The 14,704-nt window shown below is 56.3% G+C and overlaps 2 protein-coding genes across 4 annotated transcripts in view; one reads left to right on the top strand and one right to left on the bottom strand.

The window, feature by feature from the left end:
- Nucleotides 1-2,655: 2,655 nt before the first annotated feature.
- Nucleotides 2,656-13,552, bottom strand: CHRNB4 (cholinergic receptor nicotinic beta 4 subunit). 3 transcript variants are annotated; one of them, XM_019640147.1, is made up of 6 exons: nucleotides 13,424-13,552; nucleotides 10,212-10,360; nucleotides 8,423-8,467; nucleotides 8,206-8,315; nucleotides 6,527-7,490; nucleotides 2,656-3,558 (listed from the first exon to the last, which is right to left on the bottom strand). In XM_019640147.1, the coding sequence occupies exons 1-6, from the start codon at nucleotides 13,476-13,478 to the stop codon at nucleotides 3,418-3,420; spliced, it is 1,464 nt and encodes a 487-aa protein (XP_019495692.1). In that variant the 5' UTR covers nucleotides 13,479-13,552; the 3' UTR covers nucleotides 2,656-3,417. The 3 variants fall into 3 exon arrangements, with proteins under 3 accessions (XP_019495692.1, XP_019495693.1, XP_019495695.1); XM_019640148.1 differs by lacking the exon at nucleotides 13,424-13,552 and adding an exon at nucleotides 12,438-13,187; XM_019640150.1 differs by lacking the exons at nucleotides 10,212-10,360; nucleotides 13,424-13,552 and adding an exon at nucleotides 9,088-9,142.
- UBE2Q2 (ubiquitin conjugating enzyme E2 Q2) overlaps nucleotides 5,499-14,704 on the top strand; it is a 100,022-nt gene continuing 90,816 nt past the window's right edge. The window contains exon 1 of the mRNA XM_019640155.1: nucleotides 5,499-5,587. Coding sequence (XP_019495700.1) covers nucleotides 5,531-5,587 — 57 coding nt within the window. The 5' untranslated portion in view covers nucleotides 5,499-5,530. The remainder of the gene's footprint in view (nucleotides 5,588-14,704) is intronic.

The raw sequence follows: 14,704 nt of genomic DNA, 5'->3' as shown, positions 1-14,704 counted from the left end.
GCCGAGCTGGGTCCTGTGTCGGGGTGTGCCTGCGCCCGCCAATCAGAGCAGGGCCGCCGGCAGGGGGAACCACGTGGGATTCTCTGTTCTGGCGTGCCCTTGTGTGTGTGCCAGCACGGGGCGCTGGTCGCTAGTCTTCTTGAGTGCCTCTAACGCAGCTCATATTTTGACGCGACGAAATAGGTGTTCAATATTTCAGGTGCGGTAATGGTATTTGTGGTTGTGAGAGTCCTGCGGGGCGGGAGCCCGCTGAGACAGCATCGGCCAGAGTTGGCCATTGTTGAGGCTGAGTGAGGAAGGTATTCTTGGAGGTTTGTTACACTGTGGACTTTAGAATGTTTGAAATGCTCCTTAATAAAAAGTGAAACAAAAGAAAGGGGGGGAGATGAGGTGTTGGAGATGGGGCCATTGGAAAGGGCACTGCCCTACCAGCCCCTGGCCCCCTGCAGAACCTCCTCTGCCCCCCACCCCATCTGCATCTCTGGGGGCGTCAGGAACCTGCAGTGCCCAGGCCACTGTGGGGCCCCTTTGCCTCTCTGACCATTGTGTGTGTGGTGGGAAGCACCTGCAAGCTTCCTTGGGGTCCCTTCATCAGAGGACAGGTGAGTCGCCCTTATTATTTCAAGAATAGGTCTCTACCTACATTACAACCAGACGAAGGCGATGTTTTGCAGGACCCAGAAAATGTTTGTGAGAATTGGGGCCTACCTCTCAGCCCCCATTTAGCGCCGTCTCATTCTGGCAAAAGCCCTTCATTTGGAAAAGACTGCAAACCTTACATGCCCTACTGAGGACTCATGTGTAGAAGACACGAAGAACACTCAAAACTCAAAAGTAAGAAGAACTAGGTGCGAGGGACCTTACTGGGGTTATACAAATGTTCCAAAACTGGATTAGGGTGATAAATTTACCAAAACCATGGAATTGTACACTTAAAATGAGCAAATTTTGTGATATGTAAGTTATACCTCACTATAGTTGTTTTTAACTCTTACTCAACAGTAAGAAAACTAAAACCCAATTTTAAAGATGAGCAAAAGAATTAAAACAGATATTTCACCAAAGAGGATATACAGAAAGTAAAAAGTCACACGAAAAGATGTTCAACATCATTAGCCATTAGGGAAAAGCAAGTTAAAACCCGGACATGCCCCTTCACATCCACCCGGGCGGCTAGAGTACAAAGTACAGTGTGAGCAGATGGGGACACGGGGCAGCTGGACAGCTCATACTTTGCTTGCAGGAGCGCACGATGGCATGGCTCCCCAGAACACAGTTGGACAGTCTCCTGTGAGATAAACATCCAGCCCAGATAAACCAGCAGTCGCACTCCTATTTGTCTAGAGCAGCAGTTCTCAACCTTCCTAATGCCGCGACCCCTTAATACAGTTCCTCATGTTGTGGTGACCCCCAACCATAAAATTATTTTCGTTGCTACTCTATAACTGTAGTTTTGCTACTGTTATGAATCGTAATGTAAATATATTTTTGTTTTCCGATGGTCTTAGGCGACCCCTGTGAAAGGGTCGTTCGACCCCCAAAGGGGTCACGACCCACAGGTTGAGAACCGCTGGTCTAGAGGAATGAAAACTTGTCATACAGAATCCTATACGTGGATGTTTATAGCAGCACCATTTGTAACAACCTAAATGTGACATCCAGGTGACAGAACACAGCTCAGCGAGACAAAGGAACTAACTTGGCACCTCGAAGGCGTGTGTCAAGGGTTGCATGCTGTGTGTTTCATGGAAGTGGTGTTCTTGCGAAGACTCCCCAGTGATGGAGGAGGCGAGTGGCCCAGTGGCTGAGGGGCCAGGACCCTAAGCAGGAGCACGAGGGATTGTGTATATTCTGATTATACGAACCTATGCATGTGTTAAAATCTATTCTCCTGGCAGAAAGGTGAATTTTTGTATCAAATTGTATAATTTTTTTTTAAAGATTTTATTGGGGAATTGGGGGATGGGAACAGTGCTGGGGAATTGGGGAAAGGGGAACAGACAAGTTGCTGTCGTTTTGTTCTTCAATCTAGTTGTGAAGGATGTTGCTTCACTGGCCCAAGCTGGCACCATCATTGCGCTCTTTCCCGGCGAGGCAGATCAGTCACTGGCTTCTGGACGGCCGCTCACTGCGGCTGCTGGCCGCTCACGCTGGCTGCTGGCTACATACGGTAGCCCATGGCAACCCACTGCCACAGGGGCTGCAGCCTACGCCGTCGCCGGCGACTCACGGCAGCCCAGCTCCAGGTTGAGCTGTTGTTCAGCATCTTAGCTGTGGAGGGCAGTGTCACTGGCCCTCATATGTGGGATCGGGTCCCAAGCCAGTTCTTACTTAACCAATGCACCACTCGGCCGGCCCGCAAATTGTATAATTTTTAAAAAGTACTCCTCCGTTCCACAAATATGTTGAGTGCCTACTAGACACCAGGCACTGGGCAAATGATAGTCCGTGGGGGCCAATCAGAGCATCTGTGAGAGACACACCTGAGCCGGCTGTGCTCTGAAGCAGGGTGGGAGTTGGCTGTGGAGCACGGAGCGGGGGCCCTTGCTTTCATGTGGGGAATCCGGGCTGGCTGCTCAGAGGAGGGGCATGCGAGCTTGACGGAGGAACAGGAGCCATTCATTTGTTCAGCAAACATTTATTGAGTATCTGCTGGGTGCCGGGCTCTGTCCTGGGCCCCGGGGATGCCACAACAAACACGAAGGACCTGGTTCCTGCCCTCACGGAGCTCACTTTCTAGTGGGTGAACGTGGACTATGAGCATGCAAGCGAGTGAGAATCTCAGGTCCTGGGAGCTCGAGGGAGGTGGCGGGGCCGTGGCCGTCGCCGTGGCCGTGGCTATGAGGGAGGATGGTTTGGAATGGGTGAGTTCGGAGGCCTCTGGGGAAGTGGTGTAAGGACACTGGTGGGTTGGAGTGGACCCCTGGATGATGCAGCCACGGGAAGAGCCTGGGAGGCACGCGGGGAGGCAGGTTTGGGCAGAAGTTACTGCAGATGCACAGGCTGTCTGCTGGGAAGGGTCCTGAAGTGTGTGAGGGACTGAAGAAGGCCAGTGAGCCCAGGGCATAAGGGGGAGTGGGGAGAAACAGGGTGCGCGGTAACATGCCCGGCATACAGTAGGTGCTGCTGTTACGCTTGTCCTTATTCTGGTGCAGGGAGAACGACTGGCCAGAACTAAACTGTCCAAAGCCCCCTCCTGCCAGGGTTTCCTGGCTTCCCCGGGGCCTTCAGAAGGGACAGTCCAGGTCCCCAGTCCTCCCCTTCCCATGCTGTGGCTTTTTGATGGGTTGATGGCCGTTGGTCTCATATTCATTTAGGGCCTCAGCAGCTGCAACCCAGAAGGAAACAGCGAACTGTCCACTTGGCTGCCCACATCACCTCACCCCAGAGCCGGGGTCCTGGGACAGGCGGGGCAGCCTAGGACCCCTCGGATGGCGAGTGGGTCTGGAAGAGGGGCGGCAGGAAAAGCCCCACGGTGCCCAGCACACACACAACCACGAACACCCACAGGAACAGCCGGTCGATCACCATGGCCACGTATTTCCAGTCCTCCACGACCTGTGGGCAGACAGAAGCAGGTCACACGGGCGAGTGCTGAGGTCCTCCCTGATCTCGCTGTGTCCCCTGAGTTGGACCCTCACTGGCTGAGGCCCCACAGACCACATGGGGTAGCAGTTTCTGAGAGTGAGTCTGGTGCCCCAGCTGGTGCTGCTGTGACTCTCAGGTCACCAGTCCCCCTCCACCTAGCCCCTGCAGCATTGCCGAGCCCCTGGGAACTAGTGCTGTGTAGAAAGGTTAGGAATGTGATTCAAACCAAACCTGACTGTAAAGGGGATGAGGTCTGAGGACTACAGGCCCTTCTCTTATAGTCACCCCGAGCCTACTGAGGGTGAGGCATTGCAGGATGCTGGAAATCCTGCTGTTTCGTTTGCTCAATTCAGCAGCAGCAGCTGCTAGTCTGTAATTGAGGGCCAGCCTCCCGCTGCTGCACATCTGGGTCTCTCGCAGCATGGGTGTGGGGCTGGCAGAAACCTGGCTGGCCTGCAGAGGGGCCGCCACAGATGTGCCTGCGTCCTCTGCCCTGGGGAGACCTCCCCCCCGCCCCTCAGAGACCCAGCTTCCCGGCCTCCCTCCCCCTGCCTGTGTGCACACTGGCCCATTTGAATCCCTCTGCACACTGTCCCCGGTGGGAGTGGCCACATCAGAACACCGCAAGGCTCTGGAAATCGGGCAGCAACGGGCAAGCTGACGCCAGTGACCCAGTTTGTCAGGGCCCATCAGTGGTGTGTTTGCTCTGCAGAGTAACCCCGCATCACCCAGCCCCGTACCTCCAGCCAAACACAACTGCTGCGGGCCCCTGTGACCAGCAGGTACCGCCTGGCTCTCCATGTGAGCCCCTCGTCTTTCTTGGGTTTCTTTTTTGACAACCCTAATTTCAGATGACTTTTTTTATGGTGTGTGTGCCTTTTCCCCCTTTTATATTCTGTGCTATTTATAGTGACCAGTTAATCTCCAAGGAGGGTGAAAGTGCTGAAGATGGAAACACAGCCTGGACTGGCTTGAGTGGGGACATGTTCTGTAGGGAAGGAAGCCTCTTTTTCCCAGCGAGACATGAGAAAGTCCACCAACCAAATCCATCGTGAGCTCAGTGCAGGGCAAGAAAGGTTAGGGACGTCACAAAGATCTGGGTATGGAGCTTGGCTGTGCTCTGTGCCAGCTGTGTGACCCTGGACAAGTCACTGAGCCTCTCTGAGCCTAGCTGTCCCATTATAAAATGGGAGTTTGAGCAAACGCCACTTCACAGGGTTCCAGGGGAGGAGGGGGGCGGGTAGCAGTGATGTCGTCGGGTCCTGGCAGAGCGCCTGAGTGCGGTTAAGCTCAGTGAGCACTGGTGGTTACAATAACGGGCTCCTGGCTAGGCCTTCCCTCAAGAGGCTTTTAATTACTTGGCTCAGACACAGCAGGCCTCTGAGTGCCAAGCGGGTGTGAGCCCTTCAGGAGAGGAAGCTCAGGGTGGTGCCAGCTCAGCCAGGCTGCAGGAGACCAGAGCTCAGCCTGCTCGTACACAGGAAGTGTCGGGATCTGGTTAGAAATGCAGCTCCTGGACGCACCCCAGGGCCCCGGCTCTGCCCTGGTGGCCCTGAGGCTGTTTCCAACAGTTGCCCAAGTGGTTCCCATTTTGCCAGCAGGCCCAGGGGGCACAGTGACATTTGGGAGCTACTGAATGGTTTTAAACAAAAGAAAGCACAAAGTGATTTTTCAAAAAGCGACACCTGAGAGCCCTACAGAGCTGTGCTTCTCATGGGAGTGTGCCTGGGAGTGCCCTGGGGACCTGGCCAAAGCACAGTCTGAGCCAGCAGGGTGTGCGGGGCCTGAGAGGCTGCGTTCCCACCCAGCTCCCAGGTGTTGGGACCCCACTCAGAAAGAGAGCTCGTGCGTCCCACACTCCACTCATTACCAGTTCCCTCCTTTCCTTTGCACAGTGTGATGTTGGAGCTGTCCCGGCCTGCTCTTTTCTCTGCCTGCTCTGATGGACTCCCAGTGCCTTCCCTTGAGAACGGGGCTAGTGGCAAGAAACCACAGGAAGGTAAGAGCGAGGAAAGTATCTGGTCTGATCAGGTGTTGGGATGAGAACATTCACAAGACGGCAGCGCGGTGACCATTTCCCGCCATTGCCATCATGTTCTGTGTCCAGCTACAGGACTGTCCTTCGAGGGGTTATTTGTTCCGAGGAGTTGGTTGGGAGCCCTAAGCTTGTCCTGTGAGAGCACACATAACCTCTTTTTAAACATCTGTAATTGCGGTCACCCTGGTAGCAATAATATTTTAATTGATGGTTCTGTACTCCTAAAAGCTACAAGTGTTCGTATGGCTTTCTGGCAAGCCTGACGAGGGTGGGAGCAGATGTCCTCAGTGCCCCCGCCACCTGTGTCCCTAAGGGCTGCAGACGTCATTTCCAGCCAATGGACAGCCTCCCACATTGGGCGCCTGTGTCCCTCTTCCCTGCCTGGGGCTCCTCCAGCACCCAAGGTGCTTGCTGCTCAGCCAGCGGGCATAACCAGGAAGCAGATCCCACAGGAGACGGGAGCACAGGGGCCAATGCCCCCTGCCTCCTGGGGAAGGTTTTGTGGCTCGCTCCTTTGTGTGTCCTCAGGGGGTCTCTGATGGGCTGAGCGGGAGCCCACAGCAGTATCCTGCTCATCAGTGCCACGCTGCTTCCCCTCCTCCCCATCCCACTGTCCCTACTGTGCATCCTGAGATCACCTCTCACACAAACCGCCGTGGCCAGGTCCTCGCTTCAGGGTCTGCTTCTGGGGAACCCAAAACAAACACAAAGGATCACTGGTCCTTCTTCTCCCCCCATGCATGAAGCGGTAACAGGACTAATGTCCCGTTTGGATTCCTTAGTCCAACAAAGAGTTTGCGAGCCCTCCTCTCATGTGAATTAGCTGTGGGAAATGGGAAACTGGTGCTATTGTCTGAGGCGGGCCACTGGGCAGGTGGCAGGGCTGGGCTGGTGACTTACGCTCTCGTCTTGATCGTCACTCTTCATATGCTGCGCGATGAAGGAGACGCCCTCTAAAGCCTCCTGCATGTCCTGCTGGAACCTCCCAGAAGACAGCAGCCGGACATCTCTGGGGGTCCCGCCAGCAGGAGACTTGGGAGCTGCAGAGGCAGGACTCACAAAGTACGCGGAGCCCCTGTAGAGGCTGGGGGAGCTGGCAGGGCCTGCGGTCGAGGCCTCAGACGGGGTCAGGTGACACTGGCTGGGCCCGGGAGCTGTGGGGGCGCTGCTGTCAGGGCGCTTCATGAAGAGGAAGGTGGGCAGCTGCTGCAGGAAGCAGCGCCTGACCCAGGGCGCCATGGTGTGCGTGCTGGGTGAGCGGTGATGCACGTTGAGCACGCACACGCTGGTGACGATGGAGAAGGTGACCAGCACCATGGTGAACATGAGGTACTTGCCGACGAGTGGCACGTCGAGGGACGTGGGCGGCACGATCTTGGAGATGAGCAGCAGGAAGACGGTGAGCGCCAGCAGCACGGAGATGCACAGCGTCATCTTCTCGCCGCAGTTGGACGGCAGGTAGAAGACCAGGATGGCCAGCGACGTGATGAGCAGGCAGGGGACGATGAGGTTGACGGTGTAGAAGAGCGGCTTGCGGCGGATGATGAAGTCGTATGTCACGTCCACATAGCTGGCGTCCTGCGGGTCCACCGTCCTCCGGCCTGGGAGGGCCATGATGTCCCACTCGCCACTGGGGGTGAAGTCGTCCACGCTGGCCGTGGGAGACTTGAGGACCATGTCCATCTCCGTATGGTCGTAGGTCCAGGAGCGGAACTTGAGGGAGCAGTTCTGCTGGTCGAAGGGGAAGTGCCTCACCTGGATCTTGCAGGCGCTCTTGTAGATGGCGGGGGGCAGCCACATGACGCTGCCATTGGCCTGCACCACCACGTTGGTGTAGAGAGACACCTCGTAGGTCCCGTCGGCACTGGGACGGGCAGGGTGCAGAGGGGAACAGCGTGAAAGCATAGACACGGCTACGCCAAGGGGCCTGCAGCTGAGGGGCCACCTCCCCCCTAGCCCGCACTGGGAGGCCTGCGCTATTGGGCGTCTACACGTGGGTCAGCTCTGCTCGCTTAGACCTCACAGCAGTCCAGTGAGGCAGGCTTTGTTCTTACCCCCATTTCACAGATGGGAAAACTGAGGCTCAGAGAAGTTAAGTGACTTCCTCAAGGTCAGAAAACTAGTAGGTAGAACAGCTGAGATTTGAACTCCGGTCTGTTGTCCCTAGACCATACGCTCGTAACCATTTCACGCTTCTGCTGGTGTCACGCTGACAGGGAGAGCCTCTCTAGCTCCCTCACCTATCTAAGGAATCTACACATAGCAAGCCAGTGCTCCCAGCACCCTGCACAGACCAAGCAGTGGACGGTCAGAAAGACAGTACACAGGACACAGCCAGCACTGGACGGGGGTCGGGATGCTAGTCCTCTCAGCTGTGCCTGAGTGAGCCTCGGGGCCTCCGGTGCCCCGTCTGTAACTGGGGGCGCTGGCTTTGCTCATCTCTAGTGCCTCTTGCAGCCTGGTGGCTGGGGAGTCAGAGAAGCACCGTCGGGGCCCAGGGCTGCACTCAGTCTGGAGGACCCCGGGGCTGGGCCTGCCACCCTTGCCGGCCCACTGCCTCAGCCAGCCCTCCAACTCACTTGTTGTAAAGCACGATGTCAGGCAGCCAGACTCGCTTTGAGGGGATCCTCAGGATATTCACACCCTCATAGCAGGAGCTGTTCCACGCTAGGCGGTAGTCGGTCCACTCCTGAGCGCACAACAAGGCCCTGTCACCGGCAGGCCCATCGCCACCCATGAACGAACGGGCAGCCCTGGAGAAAGGCCTCTTGGGCTGGGGACCCTCAGGGCACTTACCTGTCTCAGCCAGACATTGGTGGTCATGACTTGTTCTCGCTCATTCTAGGGAGAGAAAGGGGCTGTCAGTTCGTGGGTAGGAGGAACCACCACACAGACCCGGTTATCACGGTTGCCAGCAGGCTCTGAGCTCCAGGGCCATGTGGCAAGGACCCACCCAACAGCTCGGGCCGGGTGGCTCACCGGTGTTTCACACCCAGCATGTCAGACAGAGCTCATGGTCTGCCCCAAACCCAGTCCTCCACGGTATGGCCTTCCCAGGGAATCACACATCTCCTGTCTTCTCCACCCTTTACTATCGTTTGTGGAGGTAATTCCTACTGACCCCTCTCCCAGTTCCTTACCCTCCTCTTCTGCTGTGACCAATCTGCTATTAAACCCATCCCGTGATGGGCTTTAACTGCTCCATCATTATAATTTTCTTGAACATATTACTGGCTATTTACTTTTTAGAAAAGTTATTATTTATTTTTAATAGTGGTAAAATTCACGTAACATAAAATTTACTATCTTAATGATAGTTTTTTAACAGACTGTGTCAGACTAAATCATCTGTATGTCTTTTTCCACTTTCTTCTTTTTCCCCTTGGTCTTTTCTCATTTTGTCCTGTCTTATCAGGTGCCTAGCAAATTTTCATCTGACTTCCCAGACATGCGTCACTTACCAGCGGGGGTGTGTTCTGAGAAATGCGTCGTTAGTGATTGTGTGGTTGTGCGAATGTCACAGACCCAGCTGGTAGCCCACTGGGCTGCACCCCTGGGCTGGGCTGCACCCCTGCTCCTGGGCTGCCAGCCTGTACGGCATGTGATGACTGAGGACTGCAGGCAGCTAATGCGTGGTGATACAGCGTTGTGACAGGCGTAGTGACGGCCACGATGTGCTAGGCGACAGGGAGTTTTCAGCTCCACGGTGACCTTGGGGGGCTGCCGTCGCCCCTTGTTATTTGGTGCATGGCTGTGCATGCCTCCAGGGAGTGCGGTCGGGGCTCTGAAGCAAGCAGTTGGAGGAGGGGCACATCGCCTTAATGTAGCCTGTGACTGAGTTGCTTCACAGCAGTTAGTTCTGTGACAGCCATTCTATTTTTGATTCATCTTTACTCTTGGGCTCGTCCTGTCAAGCTTTCCACCAACACCCATCTCCTCAGTGAGGCTCAGACCCCAGTGTGTGCCACCCCAGCCCGTGAGAGCCACGCGCCCACCCAGGGCTCCCCCCGTGGCCACCACTGTGTACTCAGGGCCTCAGCCCAGCCCTGTGTGCCAATCATTAAACTTGGGGAAGCGGCACAGATGTCAGGGTCACCTCCTGGAGGTGGTGCCTCCAGTCCTGGCTGAGCTCTCCAACGCCTTCAAACAGATTGGGGTAGAGGGGCGGTTTTGTCCAGCTGTTCTAATTGTTCCTGTGGGAAGGCAAATCTCCATGAGCTACTCAGCCCTTACTGAAAGCTAAGACCTTCACCCGTCTCCAAAATATCTCTCAAAGTTGAGGAATAACTTACATACAATGAAATGCACAGATCTTAAGTGTACAGTTTGGTCAGTCAGTCTTAGCAAAAGTATTGCCCACCTCCTTTTAGGAGATTTCTCTTGTGCCTCGGTCCCCTGCACCCTTAATGTCTTAATGTGTGCATATGGAGAAGAGCAGACAGGCAGCCTGGGACCTTGTCCCCAAGTCTGGGCAGTGCCACAAGTAAACCCGTCCCCCAGCTCCCAGCCCTGCACGCCGAATGGCCTCCCCTTTCCCAAGACCTGGCCAGGGCACTGAAGCCCCACGTCCCCCCCACACACACACCACGCTGATGAGCTGGGCCAGGGACAGCTGCAGCTGGATGGAGATGAGCTGCGAGGAGCTGGTGGCTGGCCGGATGAGGTTGTTGTAGCGGGTTTTGTTCAGAAGGTAGTCCATGAGCTTCTCCTCTGCGTTGGCCATGGCACAGTCCCCTGGGAAAACACACAGTGAGACCTGCTGGCTGTCCAAGTGACGCCCACTGCAGCCGATGGCCGTGAAGGAAACAGCTGTGAGGGCCAGCTGTCCTGGGGTCCCCAGGGCTGGCCGAGGTAGCCCTGCCTCTCCTGGACAGCTTAACTGTCCTCCCACAGCCCCCCGCTTCCTCTGCCCATTCCCTCTCACCACCTAGTCCAAAGCCTGTGTCTTCCAGTGGCTGCCAGTTCTGTCTAGTCCACCTTCCAGTCTCTCCGTCCCTGTTCCCATCTCCACCCCACCACCCTGCCTGGGCTCCTCAGGGACAATGTGTCGGGGATGGGGACCTTGGAAAGAGGGGCACTCAGTGGACAGCCCAGGAGCACGGAAAGAGATGAGCTGTGCAGAAAAACTAGTGAGGTGGCGGGAGAGGATAAGGGACTAGGGAGGCAGAGGAGGTGGGGGTGCCAGTGAAGGCTGCCAGCTCGCCAGGCCCAGGACTCGACAGTCCTCCCCTGCAGGGCCAGCTCACTGCTCTCCCCAGACCTCTGCCAGGGGGCCCAGAGCCTCAACTGCTCCAACCAAGCAAGTGGGAGGCAGACTCCTGGGTGGGTGTTGGGTGCACATGGGCCATGGCAGCAGCCGCCAGCTGCTGCTCCACGCACTTTCCAACCCGCTGCGTAACTGGGGCAGATGCGATATTTAGTGCCCTGTGAAAGAGGCTCCCAGTGCACCTGCAGCCTGCTGCCCCTCCCCCAGACTGCCTCTGGCTGTCCAGAGGGGCCCTCGATGCTTGCCCTAGATTCTGAGCCCCCTTCCAGAGGCCAGCGGCTTGAATGCCCTGGAAGCCAGTCTGCAGCCCCAGGCTACAGCTGGGCCCCTCCCACAGCCCCTCTGTAGTCTATATATTTGGCCTGAGCAGTCATTTCATAAAGAGGGGTGTGACTTGCCCAAGCCTATCTGGCATGTCTGGGGCAGCTCTGGGGTTAGAATCCACAGCTCCTGGCCTCCAGCCCCATAGTTTTGGGGGGTGGATCCCACGTCTCTGTATCCCCAGAGGGCTGGTCCACCTGGGCTCCTGAGAGGCCACGGCTGGCTGCTTGGCAGGCTTCCGGCTCTGAGCCCACCTGGGATGCTTAGCTTGCCCACCTTTGGGCCTGTCCTGCCTCTCAGGCATTCAGCTGGCCCTGAGGGGTGTTCCCCCATCTTGAGGACCAGCTATGGGCTCCTGAGTTAGAGGCTCCAAAAACCTTAAGACCATTTAGCCTAACCCTCCATTTCTCAGATGGGGAAACTGAGACCAAAGAGGGGAGGCACTTACTGCAGGGGCCCCAGCAAGTCAGAGGCAGAGCCAGGTCCAGGAGCCTCTGTCACACAGCCTGGACCTTCCTTCCTGCCCTGCTGACTTTCTGTAAGGAGGCTTCCCCTGCAGAGGCCTGTGGAGTCCAGAGCAAGTGAGTGTGGGGGCCAGGGTGGGGGTGACCATCAGGGCTGTGGAGGGCTGCAATGCACTCCACCACCCCAAAAGGAGCCCAGAACAACACACGTTTAGACTTTCCAATGTGCTGCTTTGTGCCTGTGAGGCCTGCTGGGTTCAGAAAACAGGGGACAGGCCCCTCATCCCAAGATGACAGAGTGGCCCGGAATGGGTGGGAGCTTCTGTGGCCTAGACTGTCACATCCCAGCCCTGGGGCTGACACTGAAACAGAGAGCACGCCACTAGGGGCCACTCACGACCCAGAGATTCTGCTGGGGAGCTGGCCAGCCTGCGTCTGTCCATGGCCTTCCTCTGGAAACAGGGCACAGGGTTAACAAATTCAAGAGGACTGACCGCAGCTGGAATTCTAAACTGTGTGAGCGTGTGTGCAGTTTGAAAAGCATAGCTGGTCTGAAAAGCTGTTTTGGAAAAATGGGAAGATGATCCTAATTTTGGAATCAGACTACAGAAGGTAACGTCACAGAATCTTCTTTGCAAGTGGGCCCTTGAAAGGCAGAGTGATTTTCAATTGGTGTGTGTGTTCTTAACTGAGGATGGGAACAGGACATCTGTATTTGTTAGAGGGCAGCTACGGATTTGGAAAAGGTTAGGGGTTTTACCTTTTACAGGAAGCTCACCATGATTGTCAGTAGCTTCTCCAGGCCTGTGTAAGGGTCACCTGGGTGCTCTGTAATGCAGGTCCCCAGGCTCCACTTCCACAGATTCTGCTCTGTGAGCCTAGGGTAGGGCCCAGGACTCTGTACTCGGTGACTGATAGGTGGCCCTGGGATCCACGGGGAAACTGCAACTGACTCACACATCTGAGCCCTGTGTCGGTAGGCGGGGCATAGCAAAACAAATCAGAACAGAAACTGAGGTCCAGAGAGGGGACCGGAATGGCTGGGGGTCACCAGCAGTGGGGACAGAGCCATACACGCTGAGTGTGGTCACTGTCTTTGGTGAGAGCTTCTCTGTAGGAACCCCCACTCCTGCCTCCAACCCTGTGGTGTGGTGTCTGTCCCAGGAGGATGTAGCCCTGGTCCTCTGGGATGACCAGGCCTCAGATTAAGCTAGGGCCAGAGGGTAGGAGCTAAGCGTCCTTTGCGCCCAGGTGGGGAAACTGAGGCCCGGAGAAGGCAATCCTCACCACATCTGGACTCTGCCTGGAGGGGCTAATTGGGTGACCCCGCCGCCGTCAGAGCCTGCAGTTACCTGAGTGGCCCTAGGGTGGGTGACCAGAAGCGTGGGGTGTCCCAGGGCATCCACCCTGAACTGCACACATCCCAGCGCTGGTGGCTTGGGCAAGCCCCCTCCCTCCAGCACTGAGCAGCTGGCTTGCTTCCGGAGTCCACACTCACAGGGAGAACCTGTGGGACCCGGAGTTCTGCCCGCGGGCTCCTTCGTGCTGGGCTGAGTGGAGCTGCCACTCCACGGGCACTAGCCACACAGAGAGGAGCGGCACCCACCTCAACCGCACAGACTCGGTCACCTGCAAACACGCTCCATCCTGCCGGGACAACCCCGGCCACGCCCCTCCCACCTGTGGCCTGTCCAGCGGGCTCCGCTGGACCCGGGCGTCCGCCCTCCTTCCCCAAAGAGAACTCACCGCTCCCGCAAAGGGCAAGCAGGGAGAAAAGGACCAGGGAGTGGGCGCTCCTCATGGCGGGCGGGCCGGGGAGCAGCGCGGCGAGCTCGCGTGGGACCACCGGACAACGGTGGCAGCTAGCGGGCGAGAGCGCAGGTCCGCCTGGGAGGGTGAGTGCGCGGCAGGCGCTAGGACCAGGTCAAGAGCCCGCCCTAGCGGCTGTGGCTCCGCCCACTAGGGCCTGGGCGGGGCTTGGGGCGGGCTGGCTCCTCTGGACCCGCAGCCGAGGGTCGTCGCCTAGTGTTGGCCTTGGGTTCTCCTGCCTACTGGGGCCTCCCTACCTTTCTTGCAGGGAGGCTGCAGGACAGAACCTGCACCCTTTTTACCATTGGGGAGACTGAGGCAGACGCCTGCATAGAACCCCTCTACTGTTGGGAAAGTGCTTGTACTCCAGCCCTGAGGTCCCTGGCCTTTGCCTGCTGTCTTTGAGTAAATGATCTCAAGTCTGGGTCCATGGGGTTTGCAGAAAGAAAGGGGCACTGCTGGGAGTGGGGAGTAAGCCAGCTGGAGTGGGCGCAGCTATCTTCAGACACGGAGGGCAGGGGAGAGTGCTGAGGAAAAGTGTGTGGCATCTGGGAGGGTGCAATTCAAGGGGGGAAGACTTTTTGGGCTGAAAATGTGAATAAACCCTTTTAAGAATGCCGTTTTGAAGCTCCTTGGGAATACAGAGGCTTAGAGTTCAGGGGTAATAGACCCTTTAAAAAAATAAAAACATAAACACATTTAATGTCACCTGTATTTTATCGCTACTTTAAAATGTATTTTAAAGTGGGGACTTGCTGCTTAATGGGGGTGCGGATTGAAAATGTTATGGAACTAGATAGAGGTGGTGGTTGCACAGCACTGTGAACGTACTAAACCCCACTGAAGTGTGCACTTTAAAATGGTTAATTTTATGATATGTGAATTTCACCTCAATGAAAACAGAAAGTTTTATTATTTTAAACAACGTGGTTCCTGGCTCTGAGGCCCTGTCTGGTTGAGGCACTGCAGTGACGTCACTGCTGCATTCGATGAAAGCACCAAGGAGAGAGAGGCTAACGCTGCAGGAGGAGTCAGGGAAGGCTTCCTGGAAGAGGTGATCCTCGAGCTGTGTCTTGAAGAAAAGGCTGTAGCTGTCAAGCTTGGCGAGGGGATGGGCAGTGACAGGGCTCCAGATAGTGGAAGCAAGATTGACAAGAGGCAGGGTGTCAGTTTGGAGACAATGACACAGCGAGGGAGGGAACTCCAAGGAGTTGGCTG

The sequence above is a fragment of the Hipposideros armiger genome, unplaced genomic scaffold, assembly GCF_001890085.2.
Source record: "Hipposideros armiger isolate ML-2016 unplaced genomic scaffold, ASM189008v1 scaffold_48, whole genome shotgun sequence".
Lineage (NCBI taxonomy): Eukaryota > Metazoa > Chordata > Mammalia > Chiroptera > Hipposideridae > Hipposideros > Hipposideros armiger.
The sequence above is the reverse complement of the archived record's forward strand: the minus strand, read 5'-3'. Positions and strand labels throughout refer to the sequence as shown.